Genomic DNA, 15,754 nt, shown 5'->3' on the forward strand with positions numbered 1-15,754 from the left:
TGAGACATTTTAAGTCTATGTATATTTTACATTCTACAAAATTCTTGTATTACTGTAGTTTACACTTGATATTCAGGCAATACACATTTGCATTTACCTACATATTTGCCCTTGCCATTGATCTTCCATCAAGTTTGGGAAGATTTTGGCTAATATCTTTTTAAACTGATTTTAGAATATTTGGATTGTCTTGTGCCTCTTTTTTTTGTATGTGTTTTCTCTCTTCCTCTCTTTGTCATACAGTCTTATTTGTTGGCATATCTAGATTTTTTTTAATTGAATGCCAGATAGTATGTATTAAATTTTTCTAGGGCACTTTTATTGTTCATTAAATGCTATTGTACTTACCCTATTGGCAATCATCACGTCAAAAGTATTAATTAGAACAAAATAGAAAAAGATCACAGTGGAGTAAACAGGTGGCATGCCCTCATCAATTTGAAGAAAACGTGACCAAGAACAAACTAGTGCCCATGGCTCATAGTATACGATAGTGCTCACTTTCCTTCTAATGTTATCTTCCTTTGGAAGATAGAGTGGTAGCTGATCACCAGTCAGTCAGGGATCATGCAGAATCCAGGATGGATTCCAACCCTGATAAGTCTTGCTCAGCCTTTCATTTGCCCTTGACCATCCAGGGGTTTCTACCTAGGTTTGATGTATTTTTCAGGACCCTTTCTCTGGTAGTCCTAAAGTATTATTTTGTCTTCTGGAACTACCAAAGGCTTTATTCTGTTTTTCAGAGACTTTCTGATTGAATTTTAGTCTCCTGATGACAAGAAGTGTTTGAGGCCTTCCCAAGTCTCCTCAAAGCTTTCGTGGTTTTTCTGTCCCCCCACTAGCAGCCTTCTTTGGGATTAGACCTCCACACAGAATTGACAGACAGCTGTAGCAGTCAACTGATTTTTGAGCTTTCCTCTTTCTGGAGTCTTAGCCTCCCTAATTCTTAATGTTGAAGCCACTCTCTGCAGGCTTCAAACATAAGACTTCTGTAATTCTTGCCCCTTCACTCCAGTTTTTCTAGCTGTACTCTGTAAGAGCCCTCGTCTACCACCATTTAGTCTATCCTCCTTAGAAGTGGAAGTCTATTCCCACGTTTTTTATCCTCTTCCTAGTTTTAATTTATGCAGCCAACTGATGGTATTTTATATGCCCCCATAAGCAATCTTAAGTCTTTTTTGGAATAGGTTATATAAATAAATAAATACAGCAACAATTGTGCTATAATCTAATTATCTTTTGTCTTTACTAGAATTGAATTTCTCAGGTGCTGGAATCTTGGTTTATTCAGCATCTAGGTTATTTCCAGCATTTAGTCCATGGTGGGTATGTTTATCAAATGAGGTAATTGTAGTTAATGAAAAATCATAGGATAGACATTTCCAAAATAAGGGCAAAAGTTGAATTAAATAATCATCATCACTTATTTTTTAAAAGCCACCCTAATGATTAATCTCTGATGGTAGTAGAATTTTAAAAATCTAATAGTGTCAGCAGAAGAATTTGCTTTCTTTTGAATGGAGTCACTCTAATTGAAATTTAATGAGGAAATGGAAAATGAAAAATTCATCTCTTCAAGTGTTTGAATAGTAATAGTAAAAAAACCATGAGGAAGAAGTAAACAAATACATTTTTTGGTATTTCCTTACCGAAGCAATCTACTTTAATTTTCAATGTTATAGAAGCTATTTCACAAAAAATAGGTAAAAAAAAAAAAAAATGCATACTATTTTAAAAGTAATATCTAAAAGATAGAAAAGGTACATAATACATACATTATTTTTCATTGAATAATAAGACATTGACCATTTTCTCCAGTGATGGTAATTGTCCTTAAAAGAGGATAAGATAATATCTTCCATATATTCAAATTTAACATTTGACTTTGAAATTATAAATTTCTCTTAGTGTTTATAGTTATAAAACACATCTGTTGTGTTTCAGATGTAGTCTCAAAATTAATATTAAAAATATTAGTTAAAATTTAAATATATTAAAAAAACATAACATCTGTGCTTAACATCTGAAGAAAATACATTAATACATGCAGGCTATGCTTTTTGGAGGAAAAGTATTAGATTGAGAATTTATGACTAGGAATGGAAATTCTTTAATTGAAGCAATTTTTGTTTCAGTCAAATTTACATTACGGTTAAGCCTAACATTGCTAGAGTTAAACCCAGAATATATCTGGCTTCAAAACCTGTGCTTTTCCTCTTACCCTGTGCTTCCTTCAGTGTCTGTCATGCATATGAACTAAATCTAAATCATGTATGGGTATATGTGTTTATATTTGATCCATAGAATCAGAAACTGGGAAGCTTCATTTTCTTAGCATTTCTGGTGTTTATAAACCAAGATTGCTGTCTACTAACTTGTTAAAAAATTCTGTATACACACAAACACTTGAAATTCTTGCCTCTTTTTTTCTATGCTTAGACATTATTAAGTGAAACGTTGATGCTCTAAAAAGAAAGGGGAATGTGTGCTAACATTTAGTAATTTTTGTGTATGTTGAAACTATATTAAATACTTTATACATTCTATCCCTTATTTCTTTTTAAGTTTATTTATTTATTTTGAGAGTGACAGAGACAGTGCATGTGGGGCAGGGTCAGGAGAGACGAGACAGAGAATCCCAAGCAGGCTCTGTGCTGCCATTGCAGGGCTTGAACTAAAAAAAACGAGATCATGACCTCAGCCAAAGCTAAGCGTCTGATGCTTAATAGACCGAGCCACCCAGGTGCCCCATATGCTATCTTTTTTCATCTTCACAATAATTTGGTAGTTGATTACTGAGAAAACTGAGGTTCAGTGAGGTTACGTGTCTTGACAAGGAATGGATAATAGCAGAGCCAGGTGTGAATCCAAGGCCTTCTGATATTAAAGCTCTTGTTCTTCCTCTTGCTGTACTGCTACCTTGAATATCTAGTTTACTACTTTACCCATGTTAAAATATCTAACTTGAATATTTTTGTTTGTCATTTGATTAAAAAAAAAAATAGCTGTATTCCAAAAGGATATGTGATCTAAGTGTGTAAAATATCCTTGGGGCACCTGGGTGGCTGAGTCAGTTAAGCATTGGACCCTTGATTTCAGCTCAGGTCATGATCTCACAGTTCATGGGATCAAGTCCCCGGTAGAACCCCAAGCTGCATGAGGGCTCTGCACTGGCAGTGTGGAGCCTGCTTAGGATATAGTTTCTCTCTCTCTCTCTCTCTCTGTGTCTCTGTCTTACCCCCTCCCCCCCCAACCCCTACTCANTTAAGATGGGAAACTTTCTTGGTTTGATAGCTTTCTAATTTTAGACGTGTGTTTTTATTTTTTTGGAAAATTTTTGTTTTATCCTTTTGTTTTTAAAGATAGTGCATCTAATATTATTTTTCATGTTGGGCAATCTGTTGCCATCTATCTGCTTATATAGCAGTATAATATAATTATATAAAATATCATCCTCAAAGATTACCAGTTCTCTTTAAAAGAAGTTTATCAGTACAAGTGAGGAAAATGTATTTTTTAAATAGTTTATTGTCAAGTTGGTTTCCATATAACACCCAGTGCTCATCCCCACAGTGCCCTCCTCCATGCCCATCAGCCCCCTTCCCCTCCCCCCACACCCATCAGTCCTCAGTTTGTTCTCAGCATTCAAGAGTCTCTCATGGTTTGCTGAGGAAAATATTTTAAAATACACTTTGCTCCTTCTCTCCTTTTAATTTTTACACTGGTAAAATTTTTAGAAATAGTAATCACTATAATAAGAGAGAGACTTTTAGGTTATACATTCCAGAGAAAATGGTTGGGACTTTTCTATCCTCTGTTCCAATAAACCTTTATTTATAGAAATGGGCAACTGGTTGGATTGGGCCCATGGATAGTGGTCTATAGACTCATGATAAAAGGAAATCTGAAAAATTTTTTTTCATTATAAAAAGATTAAAATTATAGGAAAACTAAAGGGTGAAATGCACATGATTTTTGGGAGTTCTTACTTTCATAATACTTGAAAAAAGAAGGCAAAGTACTGGTTCTAAAAGAGTGTAAAATGTAAGAAAGGAAATAAGCTCTTTAAAAAATTTTGTTTAACCTTTTTATTTATTATTGAGAGACAGAGCATGAGCATGGGAGGGGTAGAGAGAGGGGGAGACACAGAATCTGAAGGAGGCACCAGGCTCTGAGCTGTAAGCACAGAACCTGAAGCGGGGCTTGAACTCACAAACTGCGAGATCATGACCTGAGCCAAAGTCAGATGCTTAACTGACTGAGCCACTCAGGCACCCTGGAAATAAGCTATTACATTATATTTGGAGTAAATTTTATCCTGTTTCCTCCCAGCCATCTCCTTGTTGATTATTGATGATGGATATTATATTGATAGCAGAAGATAGTTGCCTACCTCTTTGGTAAAGACTGCTAGCTGTAATAAACATAAGGAATTCTGTAAATTTTTTGTGAAATAGTGGAAAGGATTCTATCTTAGGATTTGGATTGTTATGTCCTATTTAAAAGTATCACTTATGAAAGACTTTTCTGAAATCCTTTCAGTTTTGAAATGTGTTGATGCTAGATGTTTTTATGTACTTTGGTTATCTTTAGATACAATTCTGTGGTAAAGAGATACAGTGGTATAGGTAAGAAAACCTGGTTTGTATTAAATTCACATTTTCTGAAGTATATTTGCCTGTTTTAAGGGGATGGGATTATAATTTTTCCTACTTGATCACTCTGTGTATATGTGAATATATATGTATATATTACTAGTGCAGAATCTTATAAGGTGAATTCCCACTTTTTAATATTTTTTCCAATAATGTACAAATTTAACACAGTAATAATTTTTTTATTTTGTTGTCATATTTTTTACTTTTATAATCTATTGTTATATTATGTTACAAATCTTTGACTAGTAGAAGGAATTAACTTAATATTGTGTAAAGAAGATTTTTTAAACGTAGTTTTGGTAACTGTCTCATTTTTCTTGGTATGTTGCCAAAGGGAAAAAGGTAGTTCATGCCTTCTTGGGTTTGAAGGGTTTGTTCAAAATCATTCTTTTTATTTATGATCTAACAAAAATTTTCTTTGGGCTTTGAAAGTGGAAAATCTTTTTGACAGAGACATTTAAAAAACTATGCTTAATTATAAGACTCTTTTATGTAAATTTTTGAATTTTTAATTCTTATGTAAAAGCTGTTACTTAGACTTGAATTGGTATTTTTAGACATTCATCAAATTGTCATTTCATTATTTTAAAATCAGTCCTCTTCAGGAAATAGATGACTAATATTAATGTCATCATTATCAGGAAATAGCTCAGCATCTGTGTGATTTTTTTTTTTTTTTTAGATGAATTGAAATTCTTTTTACAGGTTTGGTTTTTATAGCACATCTTAGCTAGTTAATGTGTTATGGAAGAACACATTGGCATAATGGAGCTAGCTACATGATTCTGGAACAGTGTTAAGTGGGAAGACTTGGCTAGCTAGAGGTAAAACATGGACTCTAAGGAATTAGGTTACTGTCTGAAATTTTTATTTGTGTTAGTGGGAGGAGAGTAAGATATAAATGATGAAGAAAAGCCAGAAAACATTGTTTTTTTCTTTTTCATTATTAACCTTGATGTACTAGAATATTTAAAATGCTTTCTTAGCCTTAAATGTCTTCAAGCTTGGAAATGACAGAAAATGTGTTTAACAGTATGCTTTAAGATACTTGAATTTTGCTTTAATTTTAGTTTGTATTCATGTGTTAGGTAGGTTAAAAGTAATTTAGTGCTCTGAGATTCACCATCTTAGGTTTTTGTCATGCAAATATTGTCTTCTATAGGAATATCAATTACTGATAACATGATAAAAAGACTCCTGTATTTGGTTAACTACCGATTGATATGTATATGGCTCTTGGTGCTACAAAAATATAGGTATTAATATCCATGGCCTTTCTTCCCATTAGATTTTACAAAGTAGATCATTTGCTAGGGAATTTTTTATTGTTTCTCTAGTACAATAGTGACTAAAACATTACCAGATAGTTACAAGTAAGAAACTGAATGTTCAAACTTAGCTCTTTTCCCTTAAATAAGTACTTTGTTATTTTTATCTTTAAGTAAAAATTTTCATTCATTTCACTGATGTGCATTACTATCTTAAATGTCATATTTTTTAAATAAAAATTTTTTAAATTTATTTTTTATGTTTGTATAAATTATTTAATTTACTTCCAAGTTTGTTAAATGCCATAATGTTTTAAAGCAGTAGGTCTTTCGTCTTGAATGTGATTGTAGAATCAGACTTCCTATTCCAGTCTACCTAACAAAGAGCAGAGGGAAACATTCAGATGTTCCAAAGTTTCCTTTTATTTAGGTCAAAAACCAAACTGTGGGTTTTATTTATTCATTTTAGAAACATGTCTTACTGAATAAGAACATTGTACTTATTTATTCTTATTAAAAGTTTGCTAAAGATTGGCAGCTTGTTTCTCATTTATTGTCAATGAGATGGACATAGGAAACAAAAACAAAATTTCAAGTTCCTCTTTAGTCTGGTTTATCTGTTTATCTTCCTTTTATCTACTCATGCGTTACATCTGATGTTTAACGTGACTATCTTTAAGGTATAAGAGACCTACTTCATCAGTGTTATTTTTTAGCTGTTCATATTTTTCTTTGCGTAATGGTTTCCACCATTGAGCTCTCGTTGTAGTTAGAGATAGTATCATATACTGACCATTAATCCACCTTAGCTTTTCTCAAGGTTATTTGCCCTGATAATCAAGAAGACTGAAAATTATTTGAATAATTGTTTCCTCAATTCTCTCAAGAATACATATATAATTACTATCGCCCTGGTTACATAATAGAAAAGTTATTTCATTACATACAAAGAATGCCTTAGGTAATGGTTCTCAAAGTGTGCTCTTTGACCCTCTTGGACCTTTCAGAGGTCCAAAAGGTCAAAATTACTGTGTTGTTGTATGGGGGGATAGGCTCAATGGGTGATAGGCATTAAGGAGGGCACTTGCTGTGATGAATCACTAAATTCTACTCATGCAACCATTATTACGTTATATGTTAACTAACTTAGATTTAAATACAATTTAAAAAATTTTTAAATATTTTCTTAATTCTAAGACCTCATTTGTCTTTTTTGTTCCCATTCTTTAATAAATGTACAGTGGAGTTTTCCAGAGCTACATGGTGTATAATATTAGAATAGATTGAATACAGAAGCGGATACGGGGATTTAGCTGTCTTCTCTTCAACACAACATTAAAAAATGTTTGCAAAGAGGAGTGCCTGGCTGGTTTAGTCAGTTAAGCATCCAACTCTTGATTTCAGCTCAGGTCATGATCTCGTGGTTTTTAGGTTCAAGCCCTTCATTGGGCTCTGTACTGATGGCACAGAGCCTGCTTGAGATTCTGTCTCTCCTTCTGTCTGCCCCTTACCTGCTTGTGTTTTCTATCTCAAAATAAATAAATAAACTTAAATAAATATATTTACAGAGATGTACAAGAATGCTATTCTTGCTAATTTTTTTGTTTTGGAAAATGCATGTTTTATAAAAATACATTACTCGAACGTAATTGTTTTGTTTATAATTAACATATGGGGTGATCCTCACTTTGCACAGTTCCAATATGTACTAATTTCAGGTACCTGAAAATTTCGTTAATACCAGCCCTATAATAACAGTTCTTGTTTGACTACCACCATATATTAACTGTAATTGCATAAAATAAAATTTTGTTGCTGGTACTTTAGTCTACAAATCACTGTTATTAAATGCTCATCATAATTAGTGACCAATCACATCACTTCTTTCTAAGTGTGTCTAGCATTGGTCACTATTCATGTGTTGTTAGTTCATACACAGAGATCAAAACCTATCATTGTGTTGCTTCCTTGTGTCCCGGTGATAAAAACACATGTTTTACATAAATGGATAATTTAAAGAATGGCAAAGAAACAGAAAATCTGATATTGGAAGTGAAATTTGAATTGAACTTGAGTGGAATTATAGAAGACATAGTTGATCAGAGGAATATTGACATAGCTGCTATTCAAGGGAATTCAGGTATGCAGCCATAGGAACTTAGTGAAGGGGAATGTATTGATATAAGAGAACAGAGTTGTTGTGCCAAAAAGGAGGTCCCAGTGTAAGTGGCACTCAGACCATTTCACATTATAGGACCTCTCAGAGATTTTCATAGTTGAAAGTGCAAAGGATAAAATGTTGGAAACCGAGGGTGCCTGGGTGGCTCAGTTGGTTAAGCATCTGACTTTAGTTCAAGTCATGATTTCACAGTTCATGAGTTTGAGTTCTGAATCTGGTGAGCACGAGACCTGCTTCGGGTGAGACCTGCTTCTCTCTCTCTCCCACCCCTCCCCCCACCTCTGCCCCTTGTGGGATTCTCTCTCTCTCTCCATCCCCTTCTCTCACATGCACCCTCTCTCTCTCTCAAAAAAAAAAAAAATTGGAAACTGATCCAAACTTAGGAATAATTAGCCAAGGCATAGAAAATATGCTCAGCCTATATCTTAAGTTATACACTAAGAAAGAATGCAAGCACTGTTCAAACCACTCTTGGTAAATTTTTTATAGAGAAGACATTTAAAAATTCTCAGTAATTCTAATGTTTTAAATTATACTGTTGAGGCTCCTGAGTAGCTCAGTCTGTTAGGCATCTGACTTTGGCTCAGGCTGTGATCTTGTAGCTCGTGAGTTCGAGCTCTGCATGGGGCTCTGCACTGACAGTGAGGAGCCTTCTTGGAATTCTCTCTCTCTCTCCCTTTCCTTCTCTCTCTCTTTCTCTTTCTGCTCCTCCCGTGCTTGTGTTCTCTCTCTCAAGATAAATTATAGTGTATTTTATAAATATTTCACTGGTTTTTAAAAATTATTTCTTTATACATTATACCTGGCAACAAAGAGAGTTTTTTAATACAGAGTTTTTGGATGTAATCCACATAAATAAATCTCTTTATATTTCTCTTTATATTATATCCTGTGTTTTCTGTTTTGATTGAACAGTATAAGCAATAACTCTAAAGCCTAAGAAATAATTTGTATTCCTTTATCTCCCTCATAGTTTACATTTCTAATTATTTAACAACTCTCATAGTTATCTCCATTGCCTCCTTCCTCACTGATTGTCCTTACTTAGGCATTCATTTGTCACCCTTAATAAGTCATGACTTTAAAGGGAGGGCATGAGGGAATTGCTTTAGATGACAGAACTGTTCTGTATCCTGACTTTGATGGTGGTTACACGAGTGTTGTTATATGTTAATAATCATAAAATTTTCTTTTGTCTTGCTGTGATAGTGGCATTTAAATACTTCTTTGTTCTTTGGAAATAGGGCTTACAAATAAATGAACACGTACTTACTGACAACAGTGTTCAAGGCATTGTCCTCTGTGCTGAGGAATATATAAATGTGCAGAAGACATGTTTCTGCCCTAAAGGAGTTTATATTCTAGTAAGATTGAGAACCACAGATAACAACAGTAGGATAAACTGTAATGCTACTTAAGGAAGATACGATAGGAATATGCAGGAGGATAATTCTTCATTGAAGAGGTGGCATTTGAGCTAAGTCTTGGAAAACATTGATTACTGACAGTCAAAAATAGAGACAAAGGACATTCTGATAAGGAGAAATATAGCACACTTGACAGATTTGTAAGTTTTCCTGTTTACGAAGGTCATAAAAACTTAGGATCTATACTTCATGCAATCTCTCATCCTATTTTATTCAATTTAGTGCTCTAAAACTCTTAAAAGCATTTGGGTCTGACACATTTCTTACAAATAGTATTGTAGCTTTTGAGTCTTGGAGTTAATTTAGGTCAGTTTTAAAGTTCATATTTTAATGTCTGTGAAGACAGTGAGCTATTCCTAAGTCTTAGTGTGATCAGTAGACAGTAAATATATAAGTGAAAGCCTGAAACTCATATAAAATTTTCTATTTATAGAGTTAATTTAAATAGGTAGAGTTTTCAATATACATAATACTTAGAAAGTATTTTTGTAATAAATGCTTTCTTTTCATTTTTCCTAGTTGGGTGAATAAATCAACTTTTTTTTTTTCCCACAGGTTTTCCGTGAAGACCCTGATTGATCGATCCTGCTTTGAGACAATTGATGATTCTTCTCCTGAATTTAACAATTTTGCAGCTATTTTGGAACAGATTCTGAGTCACCGGCTGAAAGGTAACAGAATTAATATATTTTTATTCTTTCGACAGCTTTCTTTTTAATAAACTGGAAATTTTACAAACCATACAGTCTGGTATGATTTAGACAATAGCCATTCTCCATCTTGAGAAACATAAAACTGATTTTAGAATGCCTAATCTTTTGGCCTGTCCTTTGTCCCTAGAAAAGAATTTCTGTTCTCAGATTTATGCCTATTTCCAGGATTCATTAAAAGTGTTGAGTGTATTGTCACATACAAGGAGAAAAGTCACTTTTCTTTTTTTTAATCTGTTTTTTTTTTTTTTTTTTTTTAATTTTTTTTTNTATCTGTTTTTTTTTTTTTTTTTTTTTAAATTTATTTGTGAGAGAGAGACAGACAGCGTGAGAAGGGGAGGGTCAGAGAGAGAGGGAGATACAGAATCTGAAATAGTCTCCAGGCTCTGAGCTGTCAGCACAGAGCCTGACACGGGGCCAGAACCCACGAACCATGAGATCATGACTTGTGCCGAAGTTGGACGCTTAACTCACTGAGCCACCCAGGTGCCCCGAAAAAGTCACTTTTCATAAGTAATTAAAATGAAAGCTTAAATTAAAAGGTAGCCTATTTTCAAAGGTTACTAGGTGCTATTTTAACCAGTTTACAAGGGCATAAAATTTGTTTGCCTAATCTTTACTTCGTTAAACTTTGGAATCTTTGAACTTTTTTTTTTTTACCATAAATAGTTAAAAGAGGTATGTAAAATGATGTTCAACTATGGTTTTCTTAAAATAAATCAGTAAATATATTCACATTAGAAAGATGATTCTGTGGTCTCTCAGAATTATAAGAAATATTTACATTAAAATACCTGTAAACATAAGCTAATAACATCAAGAAATATTATGTAGTATAAATCAGTAGTAATAAATAATAACTTTATCACATCAATTCCATTATTTATCTTCCTAAAGGAAACTTGATCATCAAAAGTTTTTACTTAAGTTTTTATTATCTTTACTATCTTAATGGTATTGTTTTAAATCAGTAATCTGCTTTCATAATATAATTTAAGAGAATTGCAAATTTAACCTAATGCTTAATTCTTTTCTATGCTTTTTGATGCTGAAAGCATCAAGTTTTTACTCTCAAGTGTTTAAATAACTTGAGTGGTCCTTTGGGCCTATAACAAAGGGTTAAATTTAATTTCATGGGAAAACAAAATCTGGATTCAGTCAGCCCTTTGTGATTTAAAACGGGGCCCATAACATTACTGATGCTCTTTTTCTGTTAAAAGTTTGTTATTTTGCATTTAAAAAGTTATTTTTTACTTATTTTTGCTGTACTGCATTTCCTAAATTTTCTGCCATTAATGTTACCTGTTATAAGAAAATAAGTTTTTATAAAAGCAAAGGCTACGAGAAGATTTTGAGATACTGTCCAGGTTACTGTATTGTGTGGTGATCATATTTTAGAATTATAAATTTATAAATAATACGTGAGTTAATAAACACCTGCAACACAGTAGACCTTGATGTACCTTAAAATTTACAAAAGTTTTATCACAAGACTTCACTTGCCTTGATGCAGTATACCATTTAGCATATAATTCACTCACAAAATACATAACTATGAGCAGAAAACAGGCCATGTTGAGATATCCATGCTGAGTGATTGGGCATACTCCTGACCACATAAGTAGACCCCTTCTGCACAATAGTCTGCCATCTTCTGAGTCAGACGTCAGCAAAATATAGATGATAGATCTTTAGAATTACTGAATAGTGAACATTATTTCTTTTTTTAATGTGTATTTATTTTGTGAGAGAGAGAGGGTGCATGCGAGCAGGGGAGAGACAGAAAGAAAAGGAGAGAGAGAGGAAGAGAGAGAATCCTTAGCAGGCTCTACACTATCAGCACAGAGCCCAACATGGGGCTCCATCTCACAAACTGTGAAATCGTGAACCTGAGCTGAAAGCAAGTCAGATGCTTAACTGACTGAGCCACGCAGGTACCCCCAATGAATGTTATTTCAGGGATTCCATTGAACTACCATGTTGAAAATAGAATTTCTAGTTGATTTATGGATGAGAATCCCACTAGTGTGGCTCAGACAGTAAGAATGATGATACAGTGAAATTTGTGTTAATTTTTTAAGCTAAGTAAAATTAATTATTTAAAGTAAGCTTTTAAAAAAGTTTCTGTAGATTGACTAATGTAGTCACTGTACTTAGTATAAACATGAATCATGAAATGATACTTAACTTTTGAGATGAGCTGTTTAAAATTTTTTTAATGTTTATTTTGAGAGACAGAGACAGAAAGAGAGAGAAAGACAGACACAGAGTGCGAGTGGGGTTGAGGCAGAGAGAGAGGGCATCACATAATCTGAACAAGATTCCAGGCTCTGAGCTGTCAGCACAGAGCCTGATGTCAGGCTCTATCCCATGAGCCACAAGATCATGACCTGAGCCAAAGTCAGACCACTTAACCGACTGAGACACCCAGGCACCCCTAGAAGTACAGATTTAAAATGTAGAACTTTGTGGGTTTGTGAGACTTACTTTTCTCCAGGTACTTTTTATTTTTGAAATAAAAGAGCATTTAGTTTAAATATTAAATTTTTCAGAGAAAGGTAAAATCCACCCCCAGGCACAAAATAGGCTGAACTGACACATGTAAAGTGGAAAACTGAAAGTTATTTACTTACTTCATTCTAAAAGTCCCAGTATTGAAAAGGAAGGTTTTAAAACCACAGCTATTAATCTCCTTTACAGTTATCTCTCAATAAAATAATGATCTTACTTTACTGGCATGTAGCTGAGAACTAGGAATTATTCACAGAATATAGAAATCAAAAAGACCTCAGTTCAGATCTTAACTAATTTTTGAGCTTTTATTTATTTTAAAGTCTCCTCCTCTCCACCCATCTGCACCTGCCCTGATAAAAGCCACTGTAGACACTGGCTGTATAGGTGGAGTGTTTGGTTGAAGCAGATCAAGAAAATTGGGCATTTTACCTGCTCAGCAGCAGTTGTACCCCACCCTGCAAATCAGTAGTATTACTGTAGGTAGGACTATGAATCACAGATTAAAAAGTTCTCTAATTTCTGTCCTTCTGAAGCAGTGTACTCAACAATACTCATGACTGGTACACATACAGTCTTTGTTTCAGTACTTCTGATGTCTGGGAACTTAGGATAGTAAAGCAGTTCATCACATTTATGGGCAGTTTGGATTGTTACAAAATTCGTATGTAAATGAAGCCAACCTATCTGACTCTGCTTTGATCTGTTTTCTGCCACTTTTTTTTTTCCAGTTTTGAACCTAATATTAAAAGACTGCTGTTATATAACTCTTTCTCCTCAGTTCTCTTTTTTCTAGGTAATGTATCTGTAGTTTGTTCAACCTTCTGGAACCACCGTAGGCCTAGTTCTCCTGGTTTATCACTGGTTTATTAGTATTGCTCTTAAAATGTGATACTCATAGCTGAGTAAAGTGCTTCAGATAGGTCAACTCTGTATTAGTTCAGAATTTAAGATTATGCTGACATTTTGATTCCCACATCACACTTTTGGTTTTCATTGAAATCAAGACTAAGTCAAATCCCATAGTTTTTCAGAAATTGACTATTGCTTATTTTAGGTTTTAGTAAATTCTCTAAATTAATTGCCTATGTACGAGTTTTATGGGGATAAATACAGTATTATTTCCGTTGTCATCCACTTTATAGATGGATGAGGTGGCTATAAAAAATTTTAGAACTTCTAAAGATGAAGTGGACTATTTTTTCCTATTTCTCTCACTATATACAAAAGCCTGGACATTATTATATAAAACGAATGAAGACCCCAAAAAGTAGAAGAAGGAAGACTGTTTAAGACTGTTTAGGGACTCTGAAACTTTGAGAATGAAGTAGTTTGTTCTTTGAATTTTCTGATTGTCTTGTATACCAAGATTGGATAAGCCAGTTGCTTATAGACCTCAATATGTGCAGAGAGCAAGATGGAAGACTTTTAGTACCAGTTCTGTGCCACAGAAAAAATGTGGTACCACCCCCTCCCAGGCCAGAAAAGCCTAAGAGGGCACTTCTCCTGAGGGTATAACAGTATATCCCACCAGCACCATCAGAGTGGTGTCAAAGAAGACCATGCAGAGAACTAGGACTTGAGAACTGGGACTTCTTCCCTCCTGGCTGGTTGTGAGCCTTCTCTTCCCATCTTACCTCTTACCCTCACCATGTAAATGGAGAGCTTGGATTTCCATTCCCAACCCAGTAGTAATGAGGGGTCATTGCCCTGCCATCCTGAAGTTGTGTCAGAAGAGACCTATTGGAGACTGAGGTCTTAAACCATCACCCAGTAATAACAAGGCTACCCCCAGTGCATTGGCAGTGGAGACCTTGTAGGAAGCCTGGACTCCCACCTCCACCTAGCAGTAATGAGAACTCCCCTCTCAAATGTCAGTGGAAGTCAAATGGAAACATTGGACTTCTCCCTCCACTTGGCAGTAATGAAGTGGTCCCACCATTCTTGACCTTCGCCTGCCAGAACTGTCATAGAAAGCCAGTGAAAACAAAGTTTAAGTAAGACCCCAAGACTCATAACATGAACATGTTCAAGTTTCATATGAAGATCACTTGTCGTAACAAGAACCAAAATCTCAAATTAAATGACAAAAGACAAACAATAGAGGTCAACACTGAGATTACAGAAGTACTAGTGACAAAGATCATAAATTGATCATGATAAAAATACTTCAATGAGCAGTTAGAAACATGCTTGAAACAAATGAAAAAGTAGACAACATCAACAAAGAAATAGACGACATAAAGAAGAACCAAATAGAAACTTTGGTACAGAAAGTACAAAACCAAAATAAAAAGCTCAATGAATAGGCTCAACAAGAAGATGCAAGGGACAGAGGAAAAAAAATCAGTGAACTAGAGGACAATAGAAAAATTTTAATCTAAATAATAAAGACTAGAAATAATCTAAAATTAGAAAGTGGACTTAAAAAATGAACAGAGCCACAGGGACTTGTGGAACTATAATAAAAAAATCTAAATCTCTTTTTATCAGAAGATCTGAAGGAGAGTGAAAGGAAAGGACTGAAAAGGTGCTAAAAAAATAATGGTTGAAAATTTCCCAAATTTAGCAAGAGACATAAACATACATATTTGAGAAACTGAGTGAATCACAGAGTAAATCCAAAGAAATTCATGCAAAGACATATTATAATTAAACTTTTGAGAAATAAAGACAAAGAAAAAATGTTGTAAGTAGCCAGAGAAAAATGACACTCTGTAAGGAAAAAACTGAATGCAGGCAGATTTCTTATCAGAAACCATGGAAGCACTTCTTTTCAGTGCTAGGAGAAATATGTCAGCAGAGACTCCTGTAGCATAAATTTTTTTCAGTGATGAAGAGGAAATCTAGACATTCTCAAAACAAGGAGAACTAAGCAATTTGTCACTGGTAGAGTGGCTAAAGACTGCCATGAAGCAGAAATGAGATGATAAAGAAGAAAATACAATAATTTCCTTTTTTTTTTTTTTTTTTTTTTTTTTTTTTTTTTTTTTTTTCTTTT

The 15,754-nt window shown here is 34.0% G+C and overlaps 1 protein-coding gene and 1 pseudogene across 3 annotated transcripts in view; one reads left to right on the forward strand and one right to left on the reverse strand.

Moving 5' to 3' along the window:
* LOC144233777 (ATP-dependent translocase ABCB1-like) overlaps positions 1-15,754 on the reverse strand; it is a 131,958-nt pseudogene that overhangs the window by 68,030 nt on the left and 48,174 nt on the right. The window lies entirely within an intron of this gene.
* Positions 1-15,754, forward strand: part of RUNDC3B (RUN domain containing 3B) — a 152,265-nt gene that overhangs the window by 9,035 nt on the left and 127,476 nt on the right. For both annotated transcript variants that reach the window (XM_077766817.1, XM_077766818.1), the window contains exon 2: positions 10,088-10,203. In XM_077766817.1, coding sequence (XP_077622943.1) covers positions 10,088-10,203 — 116 coding nt within the window. The remainder of the gene's footprint in view (positions 1-10,087; positions 10,204-15,754) is intronic.

The sequence above is a fragment of the Crocuta crocuta genome, unplaced genomic scaffold (assembly GCF_008692635.1).
Source record: "Crocuta crocuta isolate KB4526 unplaced genomic scaffold, BGI_CrCroc_1.0 scaffold165, whole genome shotgun sequence".
Classification (NCBI taxonomy): domain Eukaryota; kingdom Metazoa; phylum Chordata; class Mammalia; order Carnivora; family Hyaenidae; genus Crocuta; species Crocuta crocuta.